The following is a 13,218-nucleotide window of genomic DNA, read 5'->3' on the forward strand; positions in this document are numbered from 1 at the left end:
TGCTTCCTGAGTAATTACTGAACATTACTGGATGTAGTACGTGTTAGGGGCCTTCCTTAGCCGAGTCGGTCGGTCCAGGATCTTTTCGTAATGTAAATTTCCTTGACTTTCCTGGGCGTCTAGTATCATCGTACCTACCACACGATAATATCTGTGGAAGTGCTCATAACTACAATAAGCTGAGAAGCAGGCTCTGTCCCAGTGAGGACGTACTGCCAAGAAAGAGCGTTGGAGTGCTCTAGGATTTTCTGGACTAAATTGTGAAGAAATTCCTCTAAGCATCTTATGACAAATGAGCATCCCTGGAGGAATTTCTGAAATATTACAGAGGGAATCTCTGGACTAGAGAAATCACTAGAATTCTTCGAGATTTGAGATAAATGTCATTAAGAACCTGTGGAATAGCCGCGTAATAGTCTCTGAAGAGTTCTCTGGAGCATCTAGGATTTTGAAACTGGATTCACCGCAAGCAGATTCAGACAAAAAAGTGACTATAGAACCATTTTGATTACAATAAAGATTTTAGAAACATATCATAAAAAACCTTTTTACAGACTTGCATAAAATAGCAGGGCTGACCAGGACTCTAAAGGAGACCCGTTTACCTGAGAAAATGTACCGGTTGTTATTTTTGTTCTTTTCCTAAAAAGTTTATTATTTTTTGGTAGAATAGGTAAAAACACAGTTTTGCAAACAAAAGTTGGAATGCTTATGAACAACACCCAACTAGAAATGGGACTATACCAACTTGTCAATCTTAAACAAATAAAATGCAATCTTTGTTTTTATTTTGCAGTAAAAATCTGAAAATTATTGTAAACATATAGGTATTTAGCAGAGACAGAGTAAAATAGAATGTACAGTTGTAAGTGAGACAAACTGTCAAAATTTATCAATTCTCGATGGTTTCCTGAACAGAAGGTTCTACTGAGTGGACGAATTCTGGCCCCATAGGCAAACTATAGCATCGCTACCCTAAAAGACTTTAAATACCGAATGTGAATTGCTTACCTTCTTCTTGATTTCGTTCCTCATATCCCACTTCTCGGAGGCGTTGCGCCCTTCGCGCTTTCGCTTGGCCACGTTTGCCGTCAAGTACTGCTGCTTAGCAATCTTGGCCTTCTCTAGGCGCTCTTCAATCAATTCCCGCACGCTGCTGTACGTCAACAGCTGGTCGATAAGGCATTTCAAAATCTTCAAAACGTCGCCAACTGGAAGTTGAAACACCGTGTGCGAACTGAGTGCCTTCAAAATGTGCGGACTGTCCAACACTATCTGGATTCCAGGATCGTCGGAGCTGTGATAGCCTCCTCGCATGGAGTACCGCCACTTGGCTCCCCTTTCTTCAATCAGTGCACCGGACGAAAGAAAGTGCAATCGAAGTATTTCCGAAACGGTGGTAGAATCCATCGGCAGTTCGTTCAATTTGGCGCAGTAGTGAGTCTCACACCATATGCCAGCTAAGGTCGCTTTTTTGAAAAACGGGATTCCATTTTTTCGCATGCCAAAGTCGGACGCTGTATCGTACCGAATGTATACTTCGTTTTCTTCCTCGACTTGGTGTGAGAAAATAGTACTCAGCAGAACTTGAAATATGTCACTCAACGGACCATTTACTTCCTTTAGCAGCAAAGCTCTCTCCAATAGATCCATAGACAGACCATTCGAAAATTTATCTTTAATCGACAATAGTTCAGAGAAAGACGTCATAAATTCCAAAATGTACATAAAATCACTAAAATGCTTCGAATCAATAATGGTGCTCACTGGTTTGGGTTCTGGAATGATTTTTTGATCGTTCAGCTCCAAGTCTTCCTGAATGGTATTGAACTTTTTAATGGCAATTGCAACCTGTTCGGTAAGAATCGCCTTCCGCTCTTCCCAGAGCTTTTTCTCTAAAGCCTCTTTTTCTGCTTTCTCTTGCCGTTTGCGTTCCATCTCTTGCTTTAAATTTTTCTCTGATTTCTTCTCGTCCGTTGCTTCGGACGATTTGTTCAAATACTTTGTCATGCTTTGTTGTTTGCCATCGCCTCTCTTGAAACCAGGTTTGGGGCCACGTTTCTTGGGACCGTTTTCGGAAGATTTTTTCTTTTCCTGCTCAATGCGCTTCTTCTCTTCGGCCCTTTGCAAACTTTTTGATGTTCCAAAGTCCGGTGGCTTACCGAAGAATATCATAGCGTCCGTAATTTTCTCATCGGTTACGTGCTTCTTGAAGGGAGCATCTTTTATCCGAAGCACTCCGTTGACCTGCTCTACGTTTTGCTTTAGGAAAACCTTACACTTGTCCCGAGTAGCTGAGCTACGGTCCCGTTTGATACTTTCTGCACTCAAGGTCCACTCTTTTGGCTCACTGCCATCGTCGGATCGGACGCGGTACTTGATTTTTTCAGCTTTTACTGGACTGGTTTTGTTACTGCAATTAAAGAAAAAAAAAATGAAGATAAATCGATCACTGCTATTACGTTGTTATGAAAAGGGTATCAAGTTTTTTAAATATGTGTAGAGTGATGATAAAGAAAAGTCGCATGCGATAACATTGAAGTAATCTTCGATTTATGTGGTTTTTGTCATCAAATTTAGTTTACTAATTGAGCTTTAAGAGGAAAATAACCATACCAATCATTTTAAAAAATTTCAAGACTTTTTCAAGTTTTTTTTTTTGCACAAAATCGAAGCAATGCTCAAGAAAATCTATCATTGCATTGCATTTGCTATCTGAAATACGATGCTAGATTTTCATAAGAATTATTGATTGAAATTTGCTCAAAAATACTTGTTTGGGAAAAAATCTTGTACTTTACGCAGCGCAGGATAGCAGAGTTTAATGTGAGAGCTTTTCGTGTGTAGACTGTTTGCGCGCCTAGACTGAAAGCTTGCTAGCGTGTGTGAAGAGGTGAAAGGTACAACCGATAAAAGAAAAAATGCAACTGAATGGAATGCATGAATGAACAGGCAACAGTCCACTAGCAGGCTTCGCGGAGTGATACCTATTCTAGCGGAGAAATCAAAATCAATAAAGTTAAAGTTATCTTGAAAATCTTGAAGATTGCTTTAAACAAACCTTTCCGATTTTCTACCGCCATGCTGTATTCCAATCTGTAGAGTTCAGGATATTCAGGATTCAAAAGGATACCAATCACAGAATAACGTAACACAGCGTTTTACAATTTCACTCCGATTTATTTCGTAAATCTTAGGAACAACCTGATTGCTTGTCCTTTAGCTATCACTCACCGTCACTAACTAACTCTACTCAATCATCGCCTACTTCGATCATACTCGCCTAATTACGCATCTGCTCGTATCCTACAATCCTCCCTTACTTTAATGATTTTAATGAGCAATATAGTCTCGGTATCTCTTCGGTTCAGCTGTCACTCGCTTTGTGCGTTTTTGATTTTCCTTAGATTCTACCTGTCTTTCTTTCCTCTCAATTTCCATATTTCTTCTGACATCTACAGATTCTTCTAAACACATTTCACTTCCACAATTCTTCTCTTGCATAACCTCTGCTTCATGACTCTGTTTCTCATATTCTTCATCTGATGCTGCTGCAGTCGCAATCTTTTTCAAGTGCGCCACGTTTCGCCTATATTCCTTTCCTGAATCACATGGACGAATCGTTGTATCTCCTCCAACTTTACGTATGACTTTGAATTCTTCTGGTGAATAATCAGACTGCAATTTATGCGCTTTCTTCATTCTTTTCACGACTACTCGGTCTCCGATGGTAATTTGACTTTTTGTAGCAGATCTTTTAGCGTCAGTATAGACCTTCTGTTTTTCCTTGTGCATTGCATCTCGCTCCATAACTTCATCATCCATTATTTCTTCAAATGGTACCCCAGGTAGCTTATTCCGGATCTTTCTTCCAAACATAAGTTCTGCTGGTGAATTTCCCGTGACGCTGTGGTTGGTTGAATGGTATGTTAGCAAATATTTTCGTAGTTCCAATCTCCAATCCTTTCCCAAGTCTTGTGCTATTCTCAACCTTTTCAAAATGGATCTATTTTGGCGCTCAACTTCACCATTCATTGCCGGCCAATATGGAATAGTGTTGATTATCTTGATGCCATTGCTTTCACAAAATTCATTGAATTCATCACATTTTTCGCTGAACTGTGGTCCATTGTCGACGCGCAATGTTCTTGGGAGTCCAAAACGACTAAATACAATGGCCAATTCCTTTGTTGTGTCTGCAGCTGTTATTTCTTTCATTTCGCAGACTTCCATATATCGACTATAATAATCAACTATCACTAACAAATGTTGACCCTCCGGCAATGGTCCCAGGAAATCGGCAGCCAAATCTGTCCATGGTTGATTTGGAAGCTCACGTCGAACCAATGGTTCAGGCGGATTTGGTGCTGATACCAATGTACAGCCTCTGCAGTTTTTCACAAATTTCTCAACGTCTTGATCCATCCTAGGCCACCACACATTAGTTCTCAAATGACTTTTCATCATATTTATTCCTGGATGTCCTTCATGAGCAATCTCAAGGACTCTGCTTCGCAGTGAACGTGGAATAACAATTCGATCGACTCTTAGTAAAACCGCATCAATTGAACACAGTTCATTTGCTATCACGCGATATGATAGAGGCAATTCCTCAGAATTTGCATTTGCCAGCAGTAATACAACTTCGGAAATTTCAGAATCCTTCTGAGATTCTTCCTTGATTTCACTCCATTTTAGAGCAAAAGTAGATCCAGCTTGCATGGCTATTTCTCGAATTGCGATTTCTTCGTCAGGATCAAATGCACTCGGTTTTACCATTGCCAGACGAGAAAGACAATCAGCAATGTTCTGATTACCAGGAATATGCACAACATGATAATCAAACGCCTGTAGACGTAGTACCCACCGCTCAATTCTTGCACACGCCTTCGAACGAGGGGTAAACAAGTACTCCAAAACCTTACAGTCAGTCATGATAGTGAATGGTTTACCATACAAATACATTTGAAACCGCTCAACACTCCATACTAATGCCAAAGCTTCCTTTTCAGTTTGGCAATATCTTCGTTCCGTGTCTGTTAATGACTTAGACGCAAAACAAATGACTCTACGATCTCCGTTTGTATTTTCCTGAAGCAAAACTGCTCCTAATCCTGACGGACTTGCATCTGCTACCACTATTGTGTTGTCGTTTACGTTGAAAAATCCCAATGTTGATGCGGAAGCTATCTTTGCTTTAATAATTTGAAATGCAGTCTCGTGCACATGAGTCCATTTGAATGTTGTTTCTTTCTTTGTGAGATTTCGAAGAAATTCGGCAATCGTCGCGAGATCCGGAATGAATTTGTTCAAATAATTGGCTAGACCTAAGAATCTCCGTACTTCTGATTCACAAGTGGGAGATCTGAATGACGAAACTGCATTCAGCTTAGTTTGTGATGGACTTATTCCGTCTTCAGAAATGTGGTGTCCCAAAAAATCAAGCTTGGAAACCCCAAAAGCACATTTATCCCAATTTAGTTCTACGCCTTTGAACCTATTAAGAACCTCTGGGGGCCCAGATAGCCGTAGCGGTAAACGCGCAGCTATTCAGCAAGACCAAGCTGAGGGTCGTGGGTTCGAATCCCACCGGTCGAGGATCTTTTCGGGTTGGAAATTTTCTCGACTTCCCAGGGCATAGAGTATCTTCGTACCAGCCACACGATATACGCATGCAAAAATGGTCATTGGCATAGTAAGCTCTCAGTTAATAACTGTGGAAGTGCTCATAAGAACACTAAGCTGAGAAGCAGGCTCTGTCCCAGTGGGGACGTAACGCCAGAAAAGAAGAAGAAGAACCTAAAATTAAATTTACGTAATCCATATTTTTATTACATCGAAACATTATAATAAATTTCAGAGTTCTACCTTCTTCAAATTTCTGTCATGAATTTCACTCGTTTCTCCTTCAACGATAACATCGTCAAGATACCAACAGGTTCCCTCGCATCCTGACAGCATCTCTTCCATGATACGCTGAAAAATCTCCGGTGCAGTCACTAGGCCAAACGGTAGACGCTTGAACCTAAACAAACCACGGTTGGTGATAAACGTCGTCACATCTCTCGATTCTTCACTTAACTCGACCTGATGGAATGCCTCGCGTATGTCCAGTTTACTCCAGATTTTTCCTTTTCCAAGACGCGCAAGATATTCCTCAACCATAGGCATCGGAAAATGTTCTCGCAGTACTGCTTGGTTCACTCGCCGTAAATCCAAACAAATCCTCGGTTCTCCTGACACTTTTCCGACTACTACTAACGGAGACACCCAGGTAGCTGGCCCTTTCTTAACCTCGATAATGTCACGATGGAATCGGCACTCTGCGCAAAGGTTGAAACACCGGCTTGACATCTGGATCCATTTCGATAGTCGCCTCAGCTCCACTGATTTTTGCGAATGGCTTCTGCTCCATGCTGACGTTGTTTGCATCTAATCCCACCTTCAGTACGCCTAAATTCTTAGCCGTAAGATCTCCTATAATATCCTTCTGTCCACCCTTCACTACGAAAAACTCCGCTACTATTGATCTACGTCCGATACTGACTTCTGCTTCAAATGTTCCGATGACATCAAGAGGTTTATCGCTGCCGTATCCTTTCAAAATGCGTGATGATCCCCTAGTAGATTTCAAAACCTTCACATTTTGCGTCTTCATCATTTCCCATGTTTCTGCTCTTATCAAATTCGCATCTGCACCTGAATCGATCAAAACCTTGATTTGAACACCGCCTACAGCTGCATCCAAAACATTGGTCTCATTCCCTCCGTAAAAAGCATAGTAAACTTTTTCGTCGTTCGTTGAATCTCCTTCATCTGACATCTTGATTGACTCGGACAATTTTTCGACTGTACAAACCTTCTCCGGAATCCTTGATTTTGGAAAACTGGCCTTGCGTTTTCTGCAGACAACCTCGTAATGGCCCAGCTGTTGACATCGACGACATGGACGACCTCGAGCAGGACATTCACGAGAATTGGAGAAATGTCCCGTTTGCCCACACGAGAAACACGATGTTTTGGTATTTCTCGTTGGAAACTGCTGGGCAACTCGTCGGTTAGACACGGTTGATGTTTGATTTCTCTCTCCATCGAATTTAGCAGTCGCTGATGATGGTTTCTCTCTTCTTACAACTTCGTATACCGACGATTCTCTCATCGGATTGTTGACTTCTTTTAGCTCTCTCATTTGTTGGTCGGTGTCTTCGATAGTGGCCGCAATTTCCTCGATTTCCTTCAAGGAACGATCACGCTTCAGGATGGCCTTACGTAACTCATCCGATCGACAATTCTCAACGACAACATCGATTAAGTATATTTCCTTCAGTATCTCGCATACATCTGCTGAATATTTTTCGAAACCACAATTCAAACTTTGTTGACGAAGTCGAACAATGTAATGAGAAAATTTTTCGTTGACCTCTTGTTTCAGCTTACGAAGCTTCCGACGCTCTATCACATTCTGCCTACCAGCTTGGAAAAAAGAATCAAGTAGCTCAATGGCCAAATCGTACACCTTTGGGTTCAGAGTAACCAACGGCGTTTTAGCATGATCTGGTAAACTGCGGAAAACTCGTTGCAATTCTACACCACCCAAATGCAATAATTTTGCGCGCTTCTTCTTCTGGTCGGTTATATCGAATGCCTCGAAATAACATTCAAGGGACCACTTCCAGGTTTCCCATTCTCTCGAGAGTTTCCCCTTTTCGATTATATCACAACGAAACGATGCAATTTGGCGAGGTTCCTCCATCTGTAACATTATTTTAGTATATCAAATACAATACGAACTCCGTATTTTTATTTTATTGGTCGTTTGAAAATACCGGATGATGGCTCTTGTGCATACCACAAATAATGTGCATAACAAATAGTACATAACATTGTTAGTTTACAAAAACTAACTGTTTTAGTTTAATTCATTTTAGCTTGACTCGAGGTTTACATGTTCCAGAAATATCTCATTAACAAATATATTTTATTGTCTTATATACTTTAAACACATAACATATACAATATAAATATATATATAATAAAATAAAACTCCAGATTTGATTTTTATTTTTTTTATTTAGTATTGTATTCATATTTCTCCATTTAACTATTTTCTCCAATAGAATACTTTATGTCATACTTTTTCGATTCAAACTTCAACGCTCAATACCTGTATGTAAATCCATAGGCACGCAGATTCTTAATTCAATATATTCAGAACGCTTCTGGTTCTCAATCAATATGCCTCAACATGTTACCATATACTCATTCAGTTCACAAATTTTAAATACAGTCATCCCTCCATGAGTCGATGTTCCATTGCGCGATATCGACTCCATACTAAAAACATAAAGGCAGCCTTCAAACGATGGCAGTAGATAATAGGTACCTAGATTAAATTTAATGTGGTCGTTATTGACACTGACAGTCACTGTAACTTGTAAAACCGTGATTTAATTACTAGTTTCCAATGTTTAATATCCAAATTTACTTCGTTCGTTTCCTTGACCTGAGATATAGTTTGTAAACTGACAGGGTATCGTAACGTTAATAAATTACAATTACAATTACAATTACATAAAGTCATGGTTACTATGATGGTCCCTTCAATATCGACTCATGGAGGTTTCACTGTATTTTTTTTACCACAAACTTTATAACGCACCTGGTTCAAAATAACCATAATCATTTCCAATACAATACTCCAATTTACATTTTTTTCTTTAGACTTAACGCTCCTGGTTTAGTCGTAACTCCAATGATTCAATCCAAATATATCCCGAACGCTTCTGGTTCCTATATAACTCTTTGAGAAACGCTTCTGGTTTCAAATCGACATCCTTTGAACGCTCCTGGTTCTTTTCCACCACCCTTGGAACGCTTCTGGTTCATTTCCAAATAACTCAAATGCTCATGATTAATTTGGACAATTTTCTGCTTTTGTGAATCGACAGAAAATGATATCTAATAATTTTCAACACTTCACAGTTGCAGCATTGAAAGTTCGTTCATGCATAACCGACTCTCTGTACCAGAGCGTAGCTAGAAATTCCGTCAATTTGGAAATTCAAGCAATACAGGCAAACGTAAAGAAAATCCATTCAAATTTGAATGAAAACAGTAACAACCAAAACATTTCTTTTTTTGTTTAACTTCTTCTTCTTTCTGGCGTTACGTCCCCACTGGGACAGAGCCTGCTTCTCAGCTTAGTGTTCTTATGAGCACTTCCACAGTTATTCACTGAGAGCTTACTATGCCAATGACCATTTTTGCATGTGTATATCGTGTGGCAGGTACGAAGATACTCTATGCCCTGGGAAGTCGAGAAAATTTCCAACCAGAAAAGATCCTCGACCGGTGGGATTCGAACCCACGACCCTCAGCTTGGTCATGCTGAATAGCTGCGCGTTTACCGCTACGGCTATCTGGGCCCCTATTTTTTGTTTAACACTGAGGGTAAAATTAAACAGTTTGCCCTAATCAACACACTTTTGTTTTTCAAACATAATACCCTTCTCTGCAAACCAAAATGTACAGGAAGAATCCGCAAATTATGATTTCCAATTGGAATCTTGTAGATAAACAAATCGTAGAATTTACTTTTTTTTTTTTTTTTTTTTTTTTTTTTTTTTTTTTTTTTTTTATCGGTAGCGATAGGGGTAGTACTGGCACTCTTAATCTGCCCTAAGCTCCTTCCCAGCATTTGCTTTTATAAGCCTCTATTGCGTTCATCACACAGACGTTCCTAAGCAATGTTGCTCAAATGGTCACTGTGTACACTAGCAGCAATCAGCCCTTGCCGTAGTTTTGCAGTCTACTAGTTCAGACTACTATCAAACTATGATAAGGTCTGAAATGCTACTAGAGTGGTTAAAGTGAAGAACGAAATAGTTTTATTAAAAGGTCCTCATTCCCCATTTCATTTCATCACTCACTATCGTCACTTTTATTTTCGACACTATTACATATATCACCGATTATCACTCATCAACTTTCGTAATACACTTCTGATATACTTTCCATTATATCACTTTTCACATCACACCATTTTCATATAAATTCATTGTTTTTACCATTTACCATCTGTTACCATTACTAAGTAATTAAAAGATATTCAATTTAAATGTATCATTATATTGTTGCTGTAGAGTCATTACTATTCAAACTACGATTTAGCACTATGATCAAGAAATTTACCGTAAAAAAAATCACTTCGATCCATTCTTCTGCACTCGCTGTCATTATTAACACTTTTATCATGCACGTTTGAAGAGCTAGGCAATAAAGTTTATATTCCATTGTTAAATTAGTAGAGTTCACATCATTATTATTATATTTTTAACAAAACTACCAGAATCACTTCCACTTTCATTTTCAAATTTTCATCACCATAGATTTTATTATAAAATCACTATTAGCACCTTCACCATCACTAAATTTAATAACGACGAGTGCTACGCACAGTTCCACCAAACACCCATTCTTATGTTGCATTATAAAACGATTGATCACACGTTGGCTTCGAAACTTAACCACCATTGCTGATTAGTACAAAGGATGCTACAGCTCGTGTAAACGAACTGAAACATCAACAACCAGTACTGGTTTATAAGTAACTAATGAGCCCTGGCGGTCCCTCGGTTCGAAGAGGACCTGATAATATGCCGAAACATATTAACAGATCCTCCGCCTGAATGCAGCCGTTTCATGATAAATCATGAACCGTTGGAGGTGTGCCAAAGTATTGGGAAGGTGATATGTTTCACAGACGGGTATTATTATGGTGCACCTTCTACTTTGGCACCGTCAAACCCTGTGATCGTGGCCAGGGATAAACAAATCGTAGAATTTACTGCATCGAAAATCTAATCACATACCTGTTTCAATCCATTTGATCAATAACTCTATACACCTACGACAACAACTGCTTCTTTTGCCATTTCAATAATTCAACAACTCAAACTTACAAGCACACAAATCAGCTGTTTAGGCAATAAATGTAATGTTAACTCTTCTCTATTTTCACTACACAGCTCAAATATCAACTACCGTTCTTTTTTTTCTTTTTTTTTTTTTTATTGACAGTTACTCCCGCTGTAGCAAATCAATCGGCCATAAGGCCACACGGGACGTCATCATAATCACCCTATCCATTTCAAGAAGCAAATCTCAAGAACCACTCCATATATCGATGCGAAAATGTATCACTATGATTCTATATATGTAGTGCACAACCCGATAAATTTTCAGCTTCATCGGTTCACTAAAACTCGAGATTTGCTTCCACAAAGTTTTGTTGATTATTGTTAGAGTGAGACGAAAGATAGGGAAAATAACACGGTCTCCCGTGTCCCCATAACAACCATTCACTTTTTATTGCTATCTCGTTTCTGCCAACGTGTTCCCTGCTGAAAACTCATTCTCAATCATCAATGATCATATCGAAAGATGCCATCACCAACACTTTTGCAGTAACCAATAATACGAACATACACAAAAGCATGTCAATGACGTTGCTATAGATACTGTTACTCGATTACCGTTGTCATCTGATTCGTCAGTGAGCTTTTTTTTTCACAAGTAAACCTCGGAGTCCAGCGTGGCTGTCGTTGCTATAGTAACAACGGGCAGCTTTTTCGTTTTCTTCGGTCAAAATGGAAAAAAAATATGACTCTGTGAAACATTCAACATTCAGCATTTTCAAGAACATAACACTCCAATGCATCAATTTTATTACAATTTTACTAATAATTGCTCAAATACATATAAATAACGTGAACGACACGGATTAAATCCGAAAGCACATCATCCGGCAAAAAAATGTGTGAGCCAAACTACAATCTGGTGGCATTTATCATTTCAAAAATGAATCAAATTCCTACCTTTATCCTCGTCGCCAGTTGTAGAGTTCAGGATATTCAGGATTCAAAAGGATACCAATCACAGAATAACGTAACACAGCGTTTTACAATTTCACTCCGATTTATTTCGTAAATCTTAGGAACAACCTGATTGCTTGTCCTTTAGCTATCACTCACCGTCACTAACTAACTCTACTCAATCATCGCCTACTTCGATCATACTCGCCTAATTACGCATCTGCTCGTATCCTACACAATCGAAGCGATAATGTTTTACCGATCAAAGCACTGTACGATCTGCAAACGCTCACTCATGTTTACAGAATATCCCATGACCCTTCACTGCATCACAACATCGCCATAAGAAGGATTCAACATAGTCGTGCATCAAGACAAGCAGGAAACTTTTCTTTTGTCAGGCCAAATACTGAAATGGGCCGTAAAAAGCTAACTTTTTATGGATTCAAGCTGCATAATGACCTTCGTCCCGAATGCAAATCAGTTAACAACATCAGTATCTTCAAAAATATGTTAACAATGGAGATGAAACAAAATGTTTCAAAATACTTATTTTAATGTCCCAAACCACATTTCACTTATACATTACGTATATTCTTTTGATCCGCTTCCATCCACAGCCATTTTAAGAGGAAAATAACCATCATCGTTTTACAAATTTTCAAAACCAGTTTTTTTGCTCAAAATTGAAGCAATGCCCAAGAAAATCTATCATTGCATTGCACTTGCTATCAGAAATACGATGATAGATTTTCATAAGGATTGATTGAAATTTTAACAAAAAAACTGGTTTTAAAATTTTGATGATTGCTGATGATTGAATGATGGATTCTTGAGCCTTAAGAAAATCGGATATCACGTCGGATAACTCTTCAAGAGAAATCAAATCCTTTAAGAAACTTTTTTATGTGAATACACCTATACCCCATTTCATGGGGCAGGACACTTAATAAAATTGGTATTAATATTTGTTAATATCAATTATTATATATATTAATCCATTAATATTCTCGAAACACATCAAGGTGGCTGTGACTTTTCTTTTAAGAAACAAAGACATCTGACTTTTCAAGATATCAACCTACATGATGGACTCAAACACGGTGAGCTTTTATCTTCACTTCAAATCTCAATGCAATACATATATTATTTATAATGTTGTATGATCATTCACTTTTCTTGGAGTGAATCCAAGCAGCGGTCGGTCTGTTGCCGAAACATATTATGAACATCCTTGATCTTCAAGGATATTCTTTGTGCGGTGCTCTGGGGGAAATCAATTCCTTCTTTCAATCCATGAAAGAACTAAGGTCTTTTTGGACATATTTGGACATTGCATTTTATT

The 13,218-nt window shown here is 38.8% G+C and overlaps 1 protein-coding gene across 1 annotated transcript in view; it reads right to left on the reverse strand.

The window, feature by feature from the left end:
- The window catches only part of LOC5579200 (bromodomain adjacent to zinc finger domain protein 1A), a 49,330-nt gene that overhangs the window by 14,301 nt on the left and 21,811 nt on the right, over positions 1-13,218 (reverse strand). Inside the window, exon 3 of the mRNA XM_021849437.1 lies at positions 1,012-2,413. Coding sequence (XP_021705129.1) covers positions 1,012-2,413 — 1,402 coding nt within the window. The remainder of the gene's footprint in view (positions 1-1,011; positions 2,414-13,218) is intronic.

This window comes from Aedes aegypti, chromosome 1 (assembly GCF_002204515.2).
Source record: "Aedes aegypti strain LVP_AGWG chromosome 1, AaegL5.0 Primary Assembly, whole genome shotgun sequence".
Lineage (NCBI taxonomy): Eukaryota > Metazoa > Arthropoda > Insecta > Diptera > Culicidae > Aedes > Aedes aegypti.